At 49.0% G+C, this 23833-nt stretch overlaps 3 protein-coding genes across 3 annotated transcripts; 2 read left to right on the top strand and 1 right to left on the bottom strand.

Annotated features, from left to right (window-relative positions):
* Positions 1-3807: 3807 nt before the first annotated feature.
* Positions 3808-6323, top strand: LOC115241933. Its single transcript, XM_029817905.1, has 3 exons — positions 3808-4341; positions 4448-5207; positions 5827-6323. Exons 1-3 carry the CDS (start codon positions 3808-3810, stop codon positions 6321-6323), a joined length of 1791 nt encoding a protein of 596 aa, XP_029673765.1.
* A 3792-nt stretch (positions 6324-10115) lies between these two features.
* Positions 10116-10577, top strand: LOC115241932. The gene has a single exon (XM_029817904.1). The coding sequence runs from the start codon at positions 10116-10118 to the stop codon at positions 10575-10577; it is 462 nt and encodes a 153-aa protein (XP_029673764.1).
* A 5283-nt stretch (positions 10578-15860) lies between these two features.
* On the bottom strand, positions 15861-16577 carry LOC115241930 (uncharacterized protein K02A2.6-like). The gene has a single exon (XM_029817902.1). It carries the CDS (start codon positions 16575-16577, stop codon positions 15861-15863), a length of 717 nt encoding a protein of 238 aa, XP_029673762.1.
* Between the last annotated feature and the right edge of the window lie 7256 nt (positions 16578-23833).

The raw sequence follows: 23833 nt of genomic DNA, 5'->3' as shown, positions 1-23833 counted from the left end.
TTTTATCAAAATCTAAATTCAAATCATCGTAAAGAAAAAATTCCGAGTTTAGATAGAGTTTAACGTTGATCAATTTGCAGTCGTCGAATGTAGTAATATCTTTTGACACAGCATTTTTTCTGCCGGGCTGCAGCGCAAAGATAACGTATCGCGGCTTCTCCAGCTGAGAGGCGGCTTTCACGAATGCTTGGTCGTATTATGCAATAGAGGAAATTCGTATAGATCCCAAGAGCGAAAACTCTTATTCAAGTATTGCCCGCTTTCCAACGCGCGCAGCAAGGATAGTTTATTGACCTCGCTCAATATTACATGTGGCATACGCCATTGTATCTTGAATAATTCGATATCAGCTTCAGTCGAAGCGTTTCCAAATATGCAATTGTTGTCGTTGCGTGAACGTATCAGAATTAATTCGTGACGAGCGTTAATCACAACGCGCTTATAATCTTCGCAAAAACCCAATAGTATGTTTAGCGGCACGCAAAAATTGAAGTAAGCTTCAACAGCATTATGCAACATATTCCACGCGACATTCTCCAAGATTTTACCTTTCTCGGCTGTTAGAGATACGTAGTTTTTAATCGTGGAAGTTATTCCAACGTTTCTGTTGCGGTCAATCTCCGTACCGTCGAGTTCATATCGAAATTCATCAAACATAGACGCGACACAAGTATTTTCCAATACCATTCTTGCCCCTTCATCTACTGTACGCACCCTCAACTTTCCCTCGACGTATAGAAAACTTTCACATGGTAACGTGTACAAATCTTGATATTGTATCGGTATCCGTATCTCGTCGCTATATCCAAGCGTTGTGTTGGAGTATGGATTGTACGTATGAGTCTCAATCTTGACGATACGATCGTCAAAGATCGGCTCGCCTCCGATATTCAAGATGTCAATCATATTGTTCAAGTATTTCGTACGACGAATCCCAATGATTTTAAAAACTCGTGATTCAACGCGCTGAGCTTCTTTTTAGCGTAACCAGATATCTGATTATTGTCACCCGATACCGCAGTCACTCGCCTTCTCGCAAAAATATTGTCCCTCGTAAAGATATTGTCTCTCGCGTGCTCCGTGCTTTCGTTCAACACAAGCATTTCATTTGTCAAACGCTTTTTTTTTGCCGCCGCCGTATATGCAACTTTACGGCAATTTCCTCTCCTCGAAAATCGAGCAATGTCCTTCTTGATCAACAATGCGTATTGTTAAATCAGTTCTCCGTGCGACGATCGGTAAATAAATGACCTGTGCTGGCGCTTCCGATATCTTTTATCCTGGCGGCACGCTCGGTGAAAATTCATGTATCGTTCATACTCGCTTGTCATTGCTGTACGCGCCAGTGGTTACGCTGCATTCTATACGAATAATGTTTACGCTAATAATATTTATCGGTACATCCGATTCGTGCCATTTCCGAGGCTGTAATATACGATTCGATGAGAATCCCAACAACGATCCAACATTGTCTGGTTTATTAAAATTTATTCTATAGACACATTTGATTTCACTATTTAGCGTTTTATGATTAACGCGAAGCATTATTGGATATTCACGATGAAGATAATATCGAAGATCACGATGTTCTTCGATATTATCTGCGTCATCAACAATATCGTTGGAATCAACTACGCGTCGATGTCGTAAAATTGCACTTCGGAGATATTCGTTTATGGCGTTTAATTCGTACGATCACTCGGGAATCGTAATTTCCTTATCGTCGTTACCAAAATAAAATTTATTATTCCAAGGATTCACGTTTGACATCGTATGATAAGTTACAAAGTCCGTTTAACCAAACTCGTAATCGTCATCATTTAAATCTATAGCCGGAAAGTAGCTTACAGCAAGAACGCTACTCTTGCCAGTCAACGTAAGTGTGAGTGACATGCTGGAAAATTGTCGAACGAATATTGAGTCGCGACGGTGAATTCGAAGATTTCCAAAACTATCGAAATATAGTACACGATCTCCCCTCTTTGCATACGCAACCCAATGAGTACCGAAACCATTGACGTCATCCAAATTGACGATACCGCTCTCATTTCGCCGTACACCGTTTATCGGTAAATTATTGCGCATGAAAACGCTTCTAAAAAATGGTATACGCATACGTCTTGCAAGTTGTTCCAATAGTACATTGGTTGTTACACCACCAGGCATTTTTATCGTTATTTTGACGTTTTTTTTCTTAGCCGCTGTTGAGAACCCTCGTCCACGCTTGTATGAAGCGAGATAAAGTCCGTGACCTTCCGTGGCACGATTATGACGTTGCATTTGTTTGAGCTGACGTTGCGCCTTGCTATCGTTCACCGCCTTCGCGATTCCCGCTGCTCCGCCAGCCAACGAGCCGAGAACTCCCAATAATGGTAAAATTGGTAAGACACCACCGCGCTTCGCTATAGGAAGTATTTGTTTTTTCACAGTCGTTTTCTTTATCGATGACTTTTTTGTTTTCATCCCCATACCGAATTTTGTCTTTGCTTTCATAGCTGCCAAAACAGCTTTTTATAGCAGCTTTAAAATCTACGGAAACTAGGCGCAGCTGGCATCAACCTCGGCAGCATCGAGGCCCGGATCAAAATCCTGGATCAACTGTGGGCCAAATTCGAGACACAGCATGAGCCAATCCGCACCAGCTATAAGGAGAGTGAGTACGCGACTGCTTTTGTTGATGCCGTAGAAAATACTTACGTTCAACAACGCGGCAAGCTCGCCGAATATGCTGAGCAGCACCGCGCTGCTCCTCCTCCGTCGGCGGAGTCTAACGAGCAGCAAAATAGCGATTGCTCGTTAAAAACCGCGTTGCCAAAGATCAAGTTACCTCCGTTCTCAGGCGCGTATGAAGACTGGCCGTCCTTCCGCGATTTATTCCTGTCCGTGATCGGTACAAATTCCGCTGTTTCTCCCATTGAACGGTTCCATTATTTGCGTTCGTGCCTACAAGGACCTGCAGAAAACATGATACGTCCGTTAGCGGTTACCGGGGAGAACTACGAGCGCGCTTGGGCAATCTTGAAGAAGCACTTCGAGAACAAGAAAGGTGCGAGAATTTCTTCACGCAAACGCACACACGCACGAATGATGGACGGTACGTCGTTCGGCTGCCGTTCGCCATTAACCCAAGGAACCTCGAAAAAACTCGCAAGCCAACCGAGAGACTGCTGACCGCAATGGAGCGGAAAAGCAGCCGGGACTCTCGATTCGGCGACCTCTACTGCTCGTTCATGCTGGAGTATGAGCAACTGAAACACATGAGCGAAATTAATGAAGGGTGAACCGCAACTGACACGGACAACAGGATCTGTTACCTACCACATCACGGAGTGCTACGCGAATCAAGCATCACCACCAAACTTCGCGTGATTTTCAATGGGTCGCAGAGCATCCGGTCAGGAGAATCGCTGAACTCGCAGCTCCTAGTGGAAGCTAACCTCCTTCCCGCGCTTGTCGACGTCCTCCTCCGCTGGCGGTGGCATCGCTATGCCATCGTGGCGGGCATCGAGAAGATGTACCGCCAAATTCTCGTGCACCCCGACGAACGTAACTTCCAGCGTGTGCTATAGCGTCGCGACAACACGCGTGAGGTTCAGGAATACCGCTTGAATACAGTAACATACGGTCTCGCGTGCGCGCCGTTCCTCGCGATTCGAACTCAGCGCCAGCTCGCCGACGACGAAGAGTCTCGCTTTCCTCTCGGTGCCGCCGCTCTTCGACGAGAAAAGTTACGTCGACGACATCGTATCGGGCGCCAACACGAAGTCAGAGGCAGCAACGCTGCAGCACGAACTCCGCGGACTTTGCATGGCGGGCGGGTTTCCGTTGCGAAAATGGGCCTCCAACTGCGAGGAGATCTTCACCGGAGTCCCGCAGGAGCGTCTCCTCAAGGCTCAGCACACCTGGGAGGATGAGCTCCATCCCACCCTGGGTCTCCGATGGCATGAGCGCAACGACCATTTCGCGTTCGCGATCCAACCCCGCACGACGACCGAATACACGAAGAGGCGAGTCCTCGCAGAGACAGCGCGTCTCTTCGATCCGCTGGGCTCCAGTAATTTCCGCGCTAAGATCCTAATCCAATCCGCCTGGCTCCAAAGACTGGATTGGGATGCTCCGCTTCCATCATCCGATGCCCAACAGTGGCACCTCCTCCTCGAGGAGCTTCCGCAACTCGAACAAATACGGGTTCACCGCTGGCTTTGCACCGGAGAGGAATCCTCAACCCTCCAAATACACGGTTTCGCGGATGCCTCTGAAAGAGGCTACGCCGCCGCCGTGAATCTTCGCACCGTGACCGACGGCACCGCGACAATCCACCTCCTAGCTGCAAAGAGCAAAGTTGCTCCGATTAAACAAATTTCGTTACCGCGCCTTGAACTTTGCGCTGCATCTTTATTAGTGACGCTTACTCACCATCTCCGCATTGTGTTGAGTCTTTCTGCAGCGCCAATATTTCTATGGTCAGACTCCATGGTCACCCTCTACTGGATTCAAGGACACGCCTCGAGGTGGAAGACGTACATGGCCAACCGAGTCGCCCAGATCCAGACGCTGCTCCCGGAGGCACGTACCTGGACGAGAAAACCCGGCTGACTGCTCATCAAGAGGAATAGCTCCCAGCGAGCTGGCACATCATCAGCTGTTGTGGACGGGCCCCAACTGGCTTCTCAAGGACGAACGCTGCTGGCCGGAAAAGAACCTGGAGGCTCCCAAGGGCGAACCGCCCGAGAAGAAAGCGTCCACGCACCACGCCGCCGCCAACGAAGAATTTGAGCCCGAGGAGTTGCTCAGATTTTCCTCTCTGCAACGGCTCCTCAGGGTGACAGCATGTTGCCTTCGATGGCGACGCTCATCCGCTCACGAACAAATTCCAGGCGACGCTACACCAAAGCCGGTTCTCAAACCGGCCGAGCTCGATGAAGCACGGCATCGATGGCTCCGCGTGGTGCAGACAATACACTACGCCAACGAAATCACCGCTATAAACGCCAACAGCATCGTCGCCCACCGCAGCCCTCTATCAAAGGTGAGCCCATTCCGAGATCACAACGGCGTGCTGAGAGTCGGACGGCGACTCAAGCACGCCATTCTGTCAAACGACGAACGACACCCGATGATCACCCCATCAACGTCATGGCTAACTCGACTTCTGATAGACTCATGCCACCAAAGAACACTACACGGCGGAGTACAGCTCACGCTGGGTTTGCTCCGTCAACGCTTCTGGATTCCGCGAGGACGGGCCGTCGTCAAACAATTACTCCATCGATGTGTGACGTGCACCCGATGGCGAGCCACCGCACCGCAACCACAGATGGGCAATCTTCCTCGCGGCAGAGTTACTCCTGGACGCCCGTTCCTCCGCACCGGCGTGGACTACGCCGGCCCGTTCCAAATTCGGACGTCTAAAGGGCGAGGACATCGAGCGTACAAAGGTTTCATCTCCGTTTTCGTGTGCCTTTGTACGCGAGCCGTGCACTTAGAGTTGGCCTCGGACTATACAACCGAGGCCTTCTTAGCCGCCTTCCGCCGATTCACTTCACGGCGCGGCTTGTGCACGGACTTATACTCTGATTGCGGCACCAACTTCATTGGAGCAGACCGCGAATTGAGAAAACTCTTCCAGGCATCATCGTCCGACGGCCGTCGCATCGCGCACATCACAAGCTTACAGGGAGTGCGATGGCATTTTAACCCACCCGCCGCGCCGCACTTCGGGGGGGCTCTGGGAGGCGGCTGTCAAATCCACTAAACACCACCTAAGGCGAGTCATCGGGGAAGCTACCTTAACATTTGAGGAGTTCAGCACCTTCCTCACACAAGTGGAGGCCTGCCTAAATTCAAGGCCACACCATGCTTTATCCGACGACACCGACGACTTCACCGCACTGACACCCAGACACTTCCTCATCGAAGCCCCGCTTCTCGCCGCACTGGAGCCATCGCTGACCGAACAAAGGGACACGCACATATCGCGATGGCAACTGGTGCAAAAATTGAGGGACCATTTCTGGCAAAGATGGTCCCGAGAATACCTGCACGGACTTACCTCTCGACCAAAGTGGCTGGAACCCGAGGCGGCTCCCAACATTGGCACGCTGTGCTTACTCCGCTCCGAGACAACCCCGCCAAGCCGATGGCCCCTCGCCCGCATCATCAAGCTGCACCCCGGAGACGACGACATCGTGCGCGTGGTGACCATCCGGACACCCACCACAGAGCTCATCCGACCACTCACCAAGTTCGTGTTGCTGCTCAGCATCACCGAGACATCACCGACCACAGAAAACCGCACTCTTGTAACTAGTTATAAGAAATAAAAAATAAATGTAAAATAAAATTTAATCCAACGGGCCGCGCCGCGTTCACTCTTACATTTCGTCAAAATTCACTTTATCCTTACTTTATTTCTCTCTTTTCATCTTCGCTGCCACGCAATCACTGCACTTTAAAAAATAGTCAAATTTACAACCGCAAGCACGAATGCATGGCCTTCTGCCAACACATTTTAATTTCAACTGTTCACTTGCATTATTTTCTCACTGTAAATTATTCATTCACCACATAAACTCAATAACACCGCATCGTGCGTAACCTTACGCGACACGATACACAACACATTCTGAATGAGCGCGTCTCCCCGCACTCCCGCTCGCCATCCCGCTTCACTCGATCACGCATTCCAGATCGAACGCGTTAATCAATGAAACTTTATGGGCAAGTCGCGAACCTGTTCCTTGGCACGCGAATTTTTATTTTGTTAACCGCTTACGACAACCGCTATTCCTTTTGTGAAACCGCTTACGACAACCGCTATTCTTTTTTGTGAAATCGCCTATAACCGACCGAGCTTTTATTTGGAACTTTTGTAGAATTTGTGATCGTGTTAATTATTTTGTTGTAATTAAAAACGTGAACTGTACTCGCGAGATTTATTTTCCGCGAACCAAAAGATCCTCGCACACACTTTTCCTATTTCGCCTCGCTCTCGAACAAGCTGTAGCAGCTGCTTTTTCGCTAAGAGTCGAATCTCTCGCGGTAATACGTGTTCGCGCTTTCTTGGCGAGTATATTATCCGCAACGTGTCGTTGACCGAGATCGTTGCTTCGGGGATAAGCTATGTCGTGCTCGCGACACGCGGCATCCAATGGATTGATACCTCGATCGCTTCTAGCCAATCGCGTTTCTAAATGAGTTCCCGGTTCGCAAAACTGATAGCCTGGAATATGTGATTCGATAGGATGTGCGTTTATCGCACGATTTAACAAACCGCTACCTCTTATAATTTTTGCTGGCATTTGCCACAATCTTTTATTAACGGTGTTGGACCGTCGATATGTGTTTGCTGCCACGGCAAATTATAATGTCGCATGCATCAGCGATATTGTTGAACCTCTGAGTCAGCTTTTATATGTTTGGAAAGCTTGTCTCACAATTGTTCCATGTAGCTCCCAAAGTCTCGCAGTAAAACAATCTTGGAGATAATCTCTAACTACTTAGTGGTAAGCTCGAGAATATCGCTGTTAACCGATAGAAGAAGAAACATTTTGAGACCGAGCAGTTTCGATTCGGTGCACCTCTATAAATAGGGCCCCGATGACCCATTCTCCAAAAATCTGATTTGAGATTCGCGAGAGCAAACATGCGGTTCGTGCGACAAGCGACGATAATCAAAGTGACAAATTTTAACGATAAAACACGGGTAATGCCCGAGAAAGAAATACGGAAACATGGAAACATGCTGCCGACTACTATACGCGGTATCATTTGCAGTCCTTCGAATTGCGGTAAGACTAACGTGTTGATAAGTTTGATAGAAAGTCCACACGGTGTACGTTTCGAGAATGTGTACATATACACATTTGTATTGAAACATGTATAAACGATCATGTAAATACTGACATTTCTTACGACGATTTTCGATTTCTGTCGGAAATGTTGGCAACACAAGTATGGATTTGTAGTGATTGATAAAGACAGTTTACAGACTAATGGACGATATCGAAAAGCATTTAACGATTTTGCAATACCGTAAAGTGATTAGTCGCTATTGATTCATCGATCGAGCAACGTCTAAACATTTTTGTCCGGGCGCAACATGACGACGATGACTGACAGTGACGATCGTGAGAAGATTGCAAGAGAGATTGCAAAAACGAGCGAATCAATCCGCAAAAAATATCGTTCTTTAAAAACAGGTCAAATGGAGGAAGACGTCGCATTGGAGAGGTACTTTAACCCAATTATCGAACCTCTAAAACAATTTGTCGAAAATACAATCAATGTGGAATCTAATGAAGCGAAAATCGAACCATCGAGTATGCTTGAAGACAAGCATCTGAAAAAAGAGTCAAAGTATGGAACAAAGCAAACACGGCCAAATATGTCATTAAACGATTCGCTAATAACTTCTACTCCAAAGCGAACACGGTTAAATATATCATTAAACGATTCGCTAATAACTTCTACTCCAAATCAATCAAAACGTAAGCGAGTGAAGCAAATTGAACCATCGAGTATGCTCGAAAACAAGCATCTGAGAAAAGAGTCAAAGTATGGAACAAAGCAAACACGGCCAAATATATCATTAAACGATTCGCTAATAACTTCTACTCCAAATCAATCAAAACGTAAGCGAATGGAAAATTATCGAATGCGGTTACTCCGATAAATAACGTACAACCAAGTCAAATATTGCACGAAAAACCGTCTCCATCTGTGGATGAAATGTTCGAAACCATGCCTGAAACGCTTGTGACGTCGGTTCAACATTTATTACAAACGTCCGAGAGTCAAAGTACATTGCACACACACTTGGGCCCACTAGGGCAAAAATATGTGGGAGCTATTTTGAGTCAAGATAAAGATAACAATATGGATTATGTTTACGGTGATAAATTTTGCAACGAAGGAATGATGATTGGTAATAAAATCTTTGATTTGGATAAAGATGACAATATAATTATCGGTGGAATAAGATACATGGGAACATCAGGTCTCTACGAGTTGATTTTCAAGAGAATGTCCGACGGTGATGTATATACTGATGATAAAATTAAATACAAAGATATATTACATGCGACAAATGCGCATAAACGTGGCAACAATATGCGTAATCCAGTATTAAGTAACAAGGGATACAACTGTAAAAATATAATAGCGCCATTAATCTCTAATAAAAATATAATAGCATCTGGAAAAGAAGCTGGAAGAGGTATAAACATACCGCGCGCTATGACGTTAAACGATAATAAGATCGATTACGTGCATTGGAAAGATCCCAACGAGTTGGTAGATCGCTTGCGATTGATGGAAGCTTCGCGTCAAGCCGGCAACAATGCCCACGACAATGAAATATTATCAATTATCGAGGAAATTTGCGAAGCTGGCCTTATTATAAATTAATCTACGCGTCAGCGAAACGAGTCAGTCTGTCTGTTCGAGAGCGAGCCAAAATTAGAAAAGTGTGTGCGAGGATCTTTTGGTTCGCGGAAAATAAATCTCGCGAGTACAATTTTTATTTTTAATTATAACAAAATAACTAACACGATTACAAATTATACAAAAAGTTCCTGATAAAATTGTTTTTCGACTTTGATCGCGATGGAATAATAATGCGAAGCCCATGTGACAAAGAAGAAATTAAATTAAAAGTAATTTAATGCAATCTCAAACACTGTCATTATTGTTTGTATGTCGATTAATAAATTTGGATTATCGTTGGGAACACCGAACAACTCATACTATCAATAGAATGGATTACTAAGAAATTACGTGCGCGATAACGCTCTGTGTCAGACAGCATCCGGCTTTGACGCAAAGTCGCGCAAGATACGACGCGTAGCGTAACCGGAAGATGATACTGATGCCGCAAACAAACAGAACGTGAAAATAAGTGTCAAGCTTTTGGAAGGCAGACAGGAAGAATTTGAGAAAAAAATAATCACGCTCGAGACGAATATGCAGACGCTACAAATAATGATGGATGAGATATAGAAAATGCTTCGGTATGCAACTCACGCGCAGACTACTTCAGCGCAGGAGAAGAAAGATATATAAAGAATATACGTGGAAGAATTATCTCATTATTACGAATTATGCGTCGATCAAATATGCCGCGAAAGACCTCTAAAAAACAGCTGCTCGTGGAAGAATTGCATGCTCCAGCGAGAAAAAATTTCCCACGTAGACGTCTCATAGTACGCGGATACGACGATCTGTGGCAGGCGGACGTGGTCGAGATGCGTCCATATGCACGATTCAATAAAGGCTACAACTATATACTCACAGTTATCGATGTGTTGAGCAAATATGCGTGGGCTGTACCGCTCATGAGTAAGAGTGGAAACGAGATGTCGGAAACGATGGCAAAGATAATTCGAGACGTAGGAAAATGCTCGAAAAATTTACAAACCGATAGAAGAAAAGAATTTTACAACGCAAATATACAGAAACTCGTGAAGAAACACAGCATTAATCTACGGCGTGCACCGTTGAGAGGGAGGACGTCCAATCTGGCACAATGGATAAAACGCCAGTCGGCGAAGCGAGTGAAGCTGCCGCCGCGAACATAGTGATTGCTCACACCCGCCCGCGACGACACTTTGAACACCTTCCCCTGGTCAGGCTTACGCAACAGCGTACCCGCGTAAAATGCCGCCACCGCTGAGCGCAGACGAGTAACCACCTGGTTACGAGCACCAGGTGGCACCTTGACCGTGTCACCTCCGGGACGTCGGCACCCGACAATGAGCTTTCCGGTCGCCTCACACCATTCCCACCGAAAGGACAACCTTTTGGATTGCCTCCGCGCGGCATTCCGAGCCGTCGACCACAGGGAGCGCTCTCCCCCATCGCGCAACCTCCCCTTCTGCGAACCGGAGAGGAAGGCCGCCACGTCCTCGTTGGTCGGAGGACGGCCAATCCGCCTGGCCACAACTCCCGGCAGAAACGCCCACGCGAGCGCCCTGACCGTGTCGTCGCCAGCCGTAAGCATACGGAAGACGTGCGCGACGGACAGGACGTCCGTGAAGTCAGCTAGCGGAAGTAGTCCACAACCCCCATGTTTCGGGGAGAGGTAGACCATCTCCGCGCTGGCTCTCTGCGGGAGGTTGAGCCAGGCCTTGGCTTTGCGGCGGATCTCTAAGTCCGCCGCCTTTAATGTACGCTTCTCCACTGTGGCTCCGCGCAGCAGAAATTAGTTAAAAGAAAATCTCATAGACTTATTTTACAAAATGATTAAAGACTAGAGCATTTCGCAATTAGTATGGACTTTTTACGGTACTTACCTCCAATTTGTGTGAAAGCGAGGAACTTTATTTGTGAGAAATACTCGCTCGAATGAAGCCAATTTACACTATTTCCGATTGGACATTTTTTTACATATTCTTTTTGCCAGAGAAAATTATATTTCTACGTGACAGATGTGCAATTCCGATATTTCGCGATAAATGAAATTGCGAAATTCCATAGTAAATGAGATCACTGATAAGCGAAATTGTCTACATTTTTCGCATTTGTGGCAAGATGTTGGTGGCCACTACCTCCAGTTTTTGCCACGGAGCATGGAGGGATCGGTCAACCGCGCGAAGATCTTCGAGGAGGACCCCGATGGCGGCAAATGGAGTTTAGTCGACCGAGCAACCCGTCGGGATACCAAGGTGGTGATACGGCTCACCGTTTGCCAGGGGATGAACGGGCTGTCCCTGGATTTCGAAGGTCGTCGGTAGGATCCTGCCGCCTGCTCCCGCACCAATGTGCAGTGTGGCACATTTAGCAGGGTTGAACCGCAGTGCCACCGACGATGCTCCGTCCTCTGCAGCAGTAAGAAGCCGCTGCATTCCCTGAGGCGTATCGGCAACGAGTGCAATATCGTCCACATACGCTAAAATACTAAAGCGCGAGCCCAACAGATCAAACCTCGCATCGACGTCGGACACTGCACGCAGTACCGAGTCGATAACGAGGTCAAATACTATCGGACTCAGCGGACAACCTTGTCGTACCCTCGAGCGAACAGGGATGGGAGCGGTGAATCCGTCGGCGGCGCGCACCCGCGTGGTGCATCCCTCATACATGGACTGCCATGTACGAACGATGCCCCCCGGCACCCCGGAGCGAACGAGAGCGCGGCGGATCACCGCGTGCGGGACCGAGCCAAACGCATTGGAAAGGTCCAGCCACGCGACGACCGCCTGCCGCCTAGTCCTCCGCGCATCAGTCAGGATCTCCTGCAAGACAAAATTGTGCTCAAAGCAACCTTCGTCTCGCAGGAATCCCTTCTGAGCCGGACTGAGCTTGTTGTTATTGACCGCCCAATCGGTCAGACGATCGGCAACGAGCGCCGCGAAAAGCTTGGGGGCAGTGTCCCCCAGCGCGAGAGGACGCCAGTTGTCTAATACTTCCCGGTCACCTTTCTTATACACCAATACGGTGTTGGAGGTCTTCCAGGACGCTGGGACTGCCTCGAGCCGAAAACACGCGTTAAACATCGCGGTGAGGAGCCGCACTCCCGGATCCGCCCCACGAAGATCGCGGTGACACCGTCGGGACCCGGCGCAGAGTTCGTCATACGCCGGAGCCGACGGTCCACCTCCAGCTCCGTGAAGGAATCCCAGAGTGCAGATTCCTCCGCAGCGGCCAAGGGGTCAGCACGCTTCACCTCTGCGCCCGGTTCGTCCAGGTGTTCCCCGCCGCAGTATAGCCTTTCGAAGTACGCCTGAACCTTCTGTTTCGGTACTTGGCACGATTCAGTTGGCCCCTTTAGCACTTCTCGGACAGCCTTGCGACGGTTCGCCCTGTTCAGAGCCTGAAGACGCGTAGCTTCGCGCATCCAGCCCCCGCGTCCTTCTCCCGACTGCTAAGGACCGGCCGGTGCCGGCCGTCTCCTATCGCCGTCTCGCGCTGGCACTCTCCCTTCACCCCGACACGCTCGCGCCCCACGCGACCGATCTGGGCGGTCACGGGCGCGGGGAGCATCCCCGCCGACCGCTCTCGCTGCATCCTCCCCGAAGAAGTTGGCGACAGCAGCCGCCAACTCCTCCAGGTCTGCAATCGAGGCGATGGCTTACGCATGCCCGACCAGCGCGTCACGAGCAGCCACTCGTTGCCGCCTGTGCTGCCTTGCGACAGCACAGCAGGGGTCGGTTGGCCACCGGACGACAAGCTGGGCGGGATGTTAGCACGCCGCGGGACACGGGGGTGCTCACCGCCCCCGCCTCTAGAGATCGGCGGTGCCTCACCGTTCGCTCCGTGCCGCCGGGTACGGGCGCGCCCCGTCGACGACCCATCATCCCACGGACATCTACCTGGGCATTCGGATGTCCCGCGATGCTGGCTTCAGCACGCTCTCCCGGTGCTCCCTCCACGCTGGTCCTCGGAGGTGGGATGTCCGCAGCGGCCCTTCGAATTGTGCGGACCAATGTCCACTCGAGGACGACCGGACATGGTATTATATGCGAAGAGGATGTTAAATTCGCCGGCGTTCGTGGCGGATGACCGGGCGTCCGCCGCAGCCCCACCGGCGCCGGACTGTCACCTTCGCTGGAGCTGCCGCTCCACCGTCTCCTCGCTCTTCTGCCCACGTGCCTCTTCCACGGCCCACCTGAGTCCCCCTCGTCCTCCGATGGTGGTGAAGGCAGCGCCGCTCCAGGTTGCCGCCGCTCCTCCTGCCCGGATGTTGTGGGTGGTGTTGTTTCGAGGCGCATCCTGTGGACCACCTCGCGCGGTGACACCTCCGGGATGGGAGGGAGGGGGGAGGGTCGTGATGGTGTGACCCTCCTCGCGGAATACCCCGTGGACATCACGAGGGATCCGCAAGTCGTCGTTGTCACTGTTTGAGTGGTCAACATGGCGGATCCGGACGCCGCAGGCAACGATGGTGGTGTTGTTAAGTTTATGACTCCCGCACACACGCCGCAGATGGAAGGTGGCGTGGCGGGAGTCACCTGGGAGGGCGAGGTCCCACGTTGCGGGATTGGCGTCCTTGCCGAACCCCTCGCCCCCCAGAAGCCTGCGGCGTCAGCGCGGCACTTAAGTTGCGTACCGCGGTGCCGGCTGGGGATGTCGTCACCGGCTGGGCCCCATGGATGGTCCTCCCTGATGTTGGGGGCCCCCGCGGTACACCCCTGGCCGATGTCCGGGCCAAGGGATCCGTCTTTGTTGCGCACTTCTCGACCGGCACGCTTGACGCCCGATTTCGGCTCCTGGTGGCAGAACCTCCACAGAATGTCGTCGGGAGGGTCCTCTCGGGCGTCTTCCTCCTCGCCCCCCCAGACCGCCGAAGGATGGTGATTCGGCGGCCGGAGACCTCCTGGGAGGCGCACGTGCCGGCCTAGACGCGCCGCTCTTCACGAGAGGCACGCTCGTGGATCGCCGCAAATTCCGGTAATTATTGGACCCCGCCTGGCTGGTGGTGGTTGGCGGGGGCCCTGCGATCCTCCTGGTCGATGTTTCGCTCCCGCTGGATGGTCTGCGAAGGCTTTTGCGTGCTTCTCTGGATGCATCATTAGACGATAGGGCCTCTCCTATCGGCCGCGCCATTTTGGGTCGGGGATCCGCCATTTCCCTGTGGATGCGCCATAGCGGCGGCCGACGTCCATCGGGCGGCGCCTAATATGGCGGCCGTCATGGCGGCCGGTCTCAAGATGGCCGCCTGTGTTGATGTTGTGGCCAGCGACGAAGATGGTGGACGTGTCGCTGGCCCCGCTGCTGTGACGGCCGCGTATGAGGGGGACTCTCCTGCTGCTCCGGGTGTTGTGGAGGCTCCTGCGGATGGTATTGTTGCAGGTGGTGTGATGGTGGACGTCGTGGCCGTGGAGTGTGACGTGGGTTGCCGCGAGGATGTACTGCTTCGCGACGATGCTCCAGCTGCCGCCGATGCAGATGGGGCGGCTGCAGAGGCCCGGGTCCGCACACCTGAAAGCCCACCACTATTACTTATTGTTTTTTGTGCTCCGCGGGTGCTGCAACACGCCTCTGTCCGGAGGACGTGCTCTTTCTCAAAATGTTCTTTAACTCTTCTATAGGGGACCGCGCCTGTCCCCCTAAAATTGCATATGGAGCACACGTATGCGATAGTGTCCCCCAGATGAAATTTTCGCAAGTGTCTGGCTAAATACTGCGTGTCGCAGAAATCACCCCTCGACCTAACATTTCTGTCCGCGCTCCCCCAGCACCGTGCGCAACGCACCCGCTCCTCTAGGAGATACGCGAGCACAACTTCGATGGGACCCTGCGCCATAACTATAAGAATAAATAATAAATAATAACAATAAATAAAATATGGACGCGCAGTGCGTGTGGAACCCCGCGCGCGGAGCCCGAGGGCGGCACGTGGCGGGCTAACATACACACGATATATGCAGGTCACCCGCGGCAGCGTGTCACGGGATGGCGGCACGCGGTAACAGCAACAGGTGTGACGACGTACCGCCACACCGAGACACACCGCACACACGCACCACACCCGCGCACCGCACACTCACCACACCACTGCAGGTCACCGTGGCGCAGAGCCCCAGATCGAGGGCACCCTAACCAAACTCGCGGAGCACACGCGTCGCGGCACTTCACTATACGCTCGCACGCGGAGATTTTCGCTTCCCGGCAAATATTAACAATATCGCGGACACTCACACGCGGAATATAAAAATACTCAATAAATAGAATACTTCTCTAAGCCAAGTCAAAACACTAAAAGAATGGATAGAAGCCCACGCGCGGAAGAGAGGTTATGCGCGTGGACACCCCAAGGATCCAGATTACCGCGCGGATTGTCAGATAACCTGAGTGCAAGCGGATTATCCGCCGCGGATTAATACCCAATAATCCAATGAAATTATGTTTTAATTAGATTATTACTTCAGGTCTTGCACATGAATGTGCCGGTGCCACTTCCCTCGGGCATCGCGGAGGTCCACCATGACCGGTGACACGATCTTTCGGACTTCCAGGGGTCCGATGTATCGGGGCGCTAGCTTAGCGTTGAATGCGCCGCTCTTACTGGAGAGGGGCCGATCTCTCTTCCAGACCTGCTCGCCTATCTGCGGGCGCCAGTCGCGCCGCCGCAGATTATAATGGCGTTCCTGTCGTTGGAACGCGCGAGCCAGGTGGATACGGACCACCTCGAAGGCCTCTTCGAGCCGTTTCCGGTTGACGTCCGGACTTGGAGCAGGGGCCGGCGGTCTCCGGTCCTCCGGGTGGGGTCGTGCCAATTCGCGCCCGTGTATGATGTACGCCGGGGTGTATCCGGTGGCCTCGTGTCTCGCGGTGTTGATCGCGAATTGTAGCGCGACTATCCGTTCATCCCAGTTTCGGTGCTGCTTCCCCACATACTGGGCGATCATTGTTTTCACCGTGCGGTTGGCCCGCTCAACCGGGTTGCATTGAGGCGCATAGACGGGCGATTTGCGGTGCGCGATCCCGAAGGCGGCAAGGAGCGTCTTGAATCTCTGAGACGGAAACTGGGTCCCATTATCGGAAACCAGCGTTGTTGGGCACCCATGCCGATATATGAGATGTTGAGTCACGGCATGTGTCAGATTCTCAGCGGTGGCCCGGCGTAATGGAACCATCTCTAGCCATTTGCTGAAGCGGTCTTGGATGGTCAGCAGCCACGTATGCCCCTTCGTGGATCGGGGTAGTGGCCCGACTAAGTCGACGGCGGCCTGCTGCCAGGGGGCGGTACAAGCGGTCGCGCGTAGAGTCCCGGCCGGTCGCTGTTGCGAGGCCTTGTGTGCTATGCACGTCGGGCACTTCCGGACATATCGGGTAATGTCTCGGAACATGCCTGGCCAATAGTACATTGGCGCGATGTGAGCGATGGTCTCCACTCTAATTCGGTAGCGCTGTAATTACGCTCCGCGGCGTTGAGGGTTCGGCTGGCGTAGGCGATGACTCGCTCTCCCTCCTCAAGGTGTTGGGTTAATACGGCCCCCAGACCGTGTGCACTGGCGTCGGTTTGGAGGACAAATGGCCGCGCAAAGTCTGGACAAGCCAGGACCGGTGCGGTGGTCAGGGCTTTCTTTAGCCCTCGGAAAGCGGCCTCCTCGTGGTCCGTCCAGGTCCATTTGACCTTCTTATGAGTCAGCCTGGTGAGAGGTGCGGCGAGGGTCGAAAAGTCGGCGATGAAGCGCCTGTACCACGAGGCCACTCCCAGAAACTGGCGTACCTTCTTCACGGTGGTCGGTGCTGGCCAGTTCGCGACGGCGCTCACTTTATCGGGGTCGGTGCGGATACCCCGGCGGTCGATAACGTGCCCGAGGTAGCGGAGGCTCGTCCGGCAGAAGTGACACTTATCCGGATTGAGACGGAGCCGTGCCTGGCGCAGGCGGCGAAAGACCTCGGACAGATGCCGTAGGTGATCCTCGAATGTGCGGCTAGCGATAATAATATCGTCGAGGTATACCAGGACGTGCGGTTTGAGTTCTGGGCCGAGTATCGAGTCGAGCAATCTCTGGAAGGTAGCGGGCGCCGAGTGCAGGCCAAAGGGCATCACCCTGAATTGCATTAGGCCGCGGCCGGGCACCGTAAATGCGGTCGCCGGCCGGCTCTGCGGTGTGAGTGGCACCTGCCAATATCCGCTTTTTAAGTCGAGCTTTCTCAAGTACTTAGCCCCACGCAGCTTATCTAGCTACTTCCTGGTCAATGATGGCCTGCATCGCCGGATTACGTGGGCGATATCGTTGTTTGATGGCAGGTACAGGCTTTAATCGGATGTGATGTTGTACCCGATCGGTTGGCCCTTGAACTGCTTCCGCCCTTGGATCGTACTCCTTAGTTGGTATGAGTACTCACTGGGCAGATACTGGGCGCGGAAGTCCCGACAAAACTCAGCCCACAGGGTCCAGTTATTGCGGCAGTTGCGGTACCACATCAGTGGTTCGCCGCGAAGGAGTTCGGGAGCAACTGCTCGTCGTTGTAGCTGTATCCTCGTTTCAGCTCGTCGATGCGTTCCAAGAACGCCAACGGGTCCTTCCCGTCGAAGTGGCACCCCCACTTCCGTATTTGATTCATGGCCTTAGCTGGATCGACGGTGGTGGCTCCGGTTGTGCCGGCGGTCGGGCCTTCGTTTGTTAGTGGCATCTTCGTGTCTTCGGAAGTCGTGGGGTGGGACGCGAAAAGAGTTGGGTTATCGATAACAAAATGACGGAGCTGTCGGCGGAGCTCGTCAAGGGTGCCTACGGTGTCGAGTCCGTGCGAGGCCGGTAATTTAATTATCGCGTTTTTCTTCAATTTGTTTACCCACGCGGGCATCTAAGTAGGCTGAACGATTTATCGGTCTAATTTTGTCCAGTATTTTTTCGTTTCGTTTGTCATCTATCATCGTAAGATTGTAATCTGGCAGATTTGTCTGTACGATTGTTATTATCGCGGGCTTTTTTGTTCGTATTATGACGTTTTGCGTCGTTAATTTACATTTCTCCTTTAATGTGATTTGTCCGCTTCTTTTTATTTCTAGTTTTCGCGTTGCGTCGTTTTCGCACGTTATTTCGATCGGTTGGTTTGCTCGTGTAGAGTATAACCATGAGTTTGCATTACTCAGCGCTGTCCATATTGTTGTATTCGTGTGTATGTGTCGAATATTATAATTGTTTGTGTATGTCTCTAACTGTACATGATGTTATAGCCCGAAAAGGCTATACAAGAATTAATAGATATATAGTATTTTAGAGATATTATTTTATACGATAAGATATTGCTCAACGTAGCTCTTTCCCTGATTCTAATGCTTTACTTTAGTCAGCTCTTTCTCAATCTTTTCTGTTCTACTTTACTTGTTTCATCTTTTAATATTAAGAAATCGGTCGGGTTACGACATATCAGATATTAAGCTGATAAGAACAGATAAATTGCCGTTTATTTTGAATTAATGTTCCCCGGAGAGACAGTACCTCTCCGGGGTGCATATGCAATTAAATGCGGCAATTGGCCGCGCGCAAAATTTAAATTAAAACTATGGGCGGGAAACAATAGCCCCTCCCGCCAGTGGGCCTTAAAATTAACGCGCTGGGGGAGCACTAGCCTCCCCCAAGTAACGGGTTAAAACGGTGATAAATAAATTGCTCCGGCTGGCTGACCGGGGCAATGTATATCGAGATCACAGCTGATCACCCCCGGGCCGATCACAGATAGAAGGTCATGGATAAAAAGACCCGGGGGCGCGCACTCGGCATAAATATATATAAAAAATAATTATGTAATTCGCGACGGACTCATACTCGCATAAAATACAATATTATAAATACGCGACATACACACTCGAAACAAACAGGCCCACACAACATGCAATAAAATATAAAAATAAAAACGGGTAATACAATAAAGCAGAGCAAAGGGATTAGTCCCCTGCTCTCTCGCCGCTGCGAGTAAATAAATAAATATATGTGGGCAAGACATTGCACGCAATAATTTACGCGACATACATACTCGAGACGAAAACGAAAATACAATATATAAAAGCCGCTATGGAAGTGCCACACCTACGCATTGGTGGACCAACGCTGGCAAATCGCGCGAGGGGGCGTCGCGAGCACCCCATCAGCCGAGGGGCGAGAGGGGGCGGCGTACTGGCGCACGCCAGACACATGCTCCACATAGATGTTTCTACCACCAACCGAACGTTAAAGAACAATATGTGGAAAATGTTTACGCTTAATGGAAATTACAAGTGGATCGACGCGTTGTCCCGGCTCGTTGGAGTGTACAATGCACGAAAACATCGCACTATCGGTATGAGACCTATCGATGTTACCCCCGCGATCGCCGATAAACTTTTAAATACGGTATACAGCAACGTAAAGATTGCTGCACCAGCAAGATTCAAAGTAGGCGATCCGGTACGCGTGAGTAAATTCAAGACCATCTTTGACAAAGGTTACACGCCAAATTGGACGACCGAAGTGTTTAAAATTGTTAAAGTACAGAAAACTAATCCCGTGACCTATTTTCCCTTAAGATTTGCGCGGAAATCCCGTCGCCGCCGGATTTTACGAATACAAGTTACATTACGTTGCTAATCCCGTACATCTCGTGCTGCGAAAACTGTAATATTCGATGTATTTTTGTAACGCGAAGTCCGTGTCGCGTGCATTGCTGCAGGTTGCGGTAATGGGAAGAGGCTCACTTGCGCACAGTACAATTGGACACGTTGCATTTGCATACTGTGATATTAGACACATAAAATTGCGCACCGTTCGATAGGACACATTTCACTTGCGCACAGTTCGTTAGGACACATTTCATTTGCGCACCGTTCAATTGGACACGACAAATTTTTTACATCAAAGTACGTGAGATACGTTGAAGGTTTCGATGGATCGTACGATTGCATATACTTGTTATTAGCATGTGCGTATCTGTTGGAACATTGACTCAAACCACCGCGTATTCCGCGTTCGATAAATAAAACCATGTCGATATCCGTAAGCAATTGGAATGTAATATTCGTATGCTTCAACATGGCGTTCCATGTGTATCCGGGAAGAGTATAGTAATACGCGTGGTCGAGCCCATAACTTTTAATACATTTTTCGCGAAAATTTTCAAAAATATCTGCTAATAACAAGACATCAATTTTGAGATACAACTCGCTATATTCGCCCAGCGTTTGAATGGAGAACCGCTTCCAGACGTTCTCGGCGTGCGCGTAATCGCTCTCGGATATTGTGTCACCGGTCAAGGATCTGTAAAATGAATCACGCAGTGGTAAACACGTATCTTGCAACCTGTCGGCGCAGTCAATTTATTCGTACGGAAAGACACCCTTCCGTGTTAATAACAATTTCCCCTTCGAACGCTGTAGCTATTTCCTTGATAATAAAATGCGCGTCGTGACCGGATAAATTATGAAGAATTATGGGAATGCAAAAAGAATCTTTATAATTTAAATTACAATTTGAATGCGCGGGACCTCTGTACCGCCCGGTCAGATGGCAATGATCGCGTACGCGATCGTCTTGTATGGCAATGATCGCGTACGCGTGTATCGTCTTGTACGAATGGTTTCTCGCATATATGGCATTGTGTCGCGCTATGAAATTTTTCCCATTCATCAGGTGTTAAATTTACAATGGGGACATTAGCTGATAAAATATTTTTTACACGTTGCGCTAAATTTTTTAGTTCTTCGACGAACCATGACATGCAATCGGTACTGCGACGAGAATGATACGCGGATAACGAATCGTCGTACGAGCATTGTACATAATATGCAGTACTAAATACTTTATGATGTTGGTAATTTCTTTCTTCCTCCGTCTTCTCCAAAACGCACTCCAAGTTGGCGTATACGACAAAAGCCACTATTTCCGATTATAGTTGTTAAACGTGAGCCACTTGTCCTTATCGCTCGGTAATCGAATAACGCACCCGTTCATTTCTCGACAATCCACCGTATGTGACTGCAACTTGTCATCTGATCCAAAGTAGTGCAAATATCTATAAAAGAAATATTTTTTTAATTTTTGTTGAATTATTTCTACAATGTATTTTATTAAATATATACGTACCGATCGCAGATATATTTCTTGTGCTCTTTTTTGCTCAATTGCGATTTCACGAGCCTGGATAGATTTTTGATCCACGGGAAATGTCCAACGTTATTGTCTTCCACGTACAGCAGGTTAACGTGTTTGTCTCTCTTTAGCTCACTCAAACGTATCGAGACAATGTTCTCTTTCTCGATACTATATACATTTATAGATATATCATTGGCAAGTTCAAATTTTTTGATTTGATTCATAAACACTGGAAACTCAATGTCCTGGAGATTCAGTAGTGTCGTATAATGTGGATACGAAGATTCCTGATCCACTTTCAATTTAGCTGGATGTAGAGCGGGGACCACAGACCAAGCGAAACACGCATTGTCATTAGATTGCACGTTAATCACCGCTCTCTTCATTATTATTACCCGCGATAATTTTATGTGACATCCCGCGCGCAAAGGATTATATTTATTTATATTTACGGTTAACTCGAGTAGTCGCGACAATGCCCACCCGCTATTGCGTTCCTGAAATTCTTCGAGCGATGGTAGAGTAGACGCGACAACGCGCCGCTCGTACCATTCGCGTAAGTCGGATTTGCGAAAGAGTTCATAGTTTCTCGTATTAATACTTTTATTTACGCGTTTATCACCCGTCACAAATTCACCATTGAACACTGTATTAAATTTCACATTAAATTGTTTTTTCATCACTGTTTGCACGTGTTCGAGCACCATGTCTTTGGCATCCTCGAAAAATTGAGGCTCGATGTGATTATGATTTATAACCGCACCAGTCAATATGCGGCTCTCAAACGCCGTATCGATCTCTCGCCAAATCAATCCATGTTGTCGCGTGCTGCATCCTGCACCCGCATATACAAAACGCTTGCGTAATGTGTTCTTCAATCCCTCGAGTCGCGCAATTCGGGCAATCAGCGATTGTCGAATCCCGATCGATAATCGTGGACGTTTGATTCGACTTTGTTCTTCCAACGATTTGATATATTCGTCGCATCGTTGCTCCCACGCAACGTTCTCCTCTATCGAATTCACCCTTGCAGATTGCTCACGCAGATTTCGTTCGGCACTGCTTTCCGCCATATTTCCAAATTTATACCAAAACTTTTTGCTAATAAGATGCACTTATTAATAGCTCTTGTCTCGGAACCTCTGACGATAATACTAACAGGGTGTATCTCTTTACCATGATTTCTTATTCTATCTTGATGTCTCTTTCCATCATGTGTATCATATTTCAATTAAATCTTTATTTTGCGGTTTGCCACGTATATTTTGACTAATGTCGATTATTGCATTTTTGTCGATTATTGCATTTTTGTCGTCTAGAGCTAATGTCAAATCCCAAGTGCATCGCAAAAGTTTCAAATTACATGCAGCTGTCCAAGTATATTAGCACAATTTAGCCATTATAATTATTCTTATATTTGACGATTTTGTCATGTTTTGACACGCGCGTTTGAAATCTGCACATCGGCGCTTAAAAATTTATAATTGCATTTTTTGTTCATTTAGCTAAATCTCCACCTGGGGGTGATGTCATCGCGAATAGGAGCCGTACATCGGCGCTTAAATAAAAAAATTGAAAAAAATATCGCGTCTGCAATAATCCCCACTACATTGCAATTTTGCAACGCTAATACATATTTTAAATATGTTTAATACGTTCAGTATTGCATCGACCCCTTGTGTGAAAGGTTCATATAAAAATGTATCCCACTAAAAGAAGTCGCATGAATTATTACGTTCCGATTCAAAATGCTGATGAAACTTCACCGTGTAGAAAGAAGAAGAAATGTAACAAGTAAGTTTTAATTAACTTAAAGAATATTATACTTTTTAAATATTTTTATACTTTTTAAATATTTTTATACTTCTTAAATATTTTTATAAATAATATTTTATTACTCCCTAGCATTTCATCCGAGCCTCGTCGTGCGGTTCCTATACTTGGAAGATGATACGCCTTAACCCCTACATCATACAAATGTTTGGACTTTGGAATAAACGTTGGAGCTGTATCCTGCGTGGAATTGGTTCTCGGCGACAATCGAGCAAATCATATTGCCTTTTGAAATCATAATATTGCCTTTTGAAACGTGGAAATCGCTGATGCAGAAACGTGCGGACATTGAACGACTTCTACAATCGACTGAAACCCCATTGCGGATTCGAGATTTAACATTCGAAGTGGTTAAAATATCTGATTCGAATATTATAAAAATAGGATTATCCAATAATTCTTTATATATGAAACCACCAACTCTATTATATTTATTCGATTTTGAAAAATGCATAGATCATATGTATTACTGGCTATGC

This window comes from Formica exsecta, unplaced genomic scaffold (assembly GCF_003651465.1).
Source record: "Formica exsecta isolate Colony F162 unplaced genomic scaffold, ASM365146v1 scaffold542, whole genome shotgun sequence".
Lineage (NCBI taxonomy): Eukaryota > Metazoa > Arthropoda > Insecta > Hymenoptera > Formicidae > Formica > Formica exsecta.
Note: the sequence above shows the minus strand (reverse complement) of the source record. Positions and strands in the feature narration are given on the sequence as shown.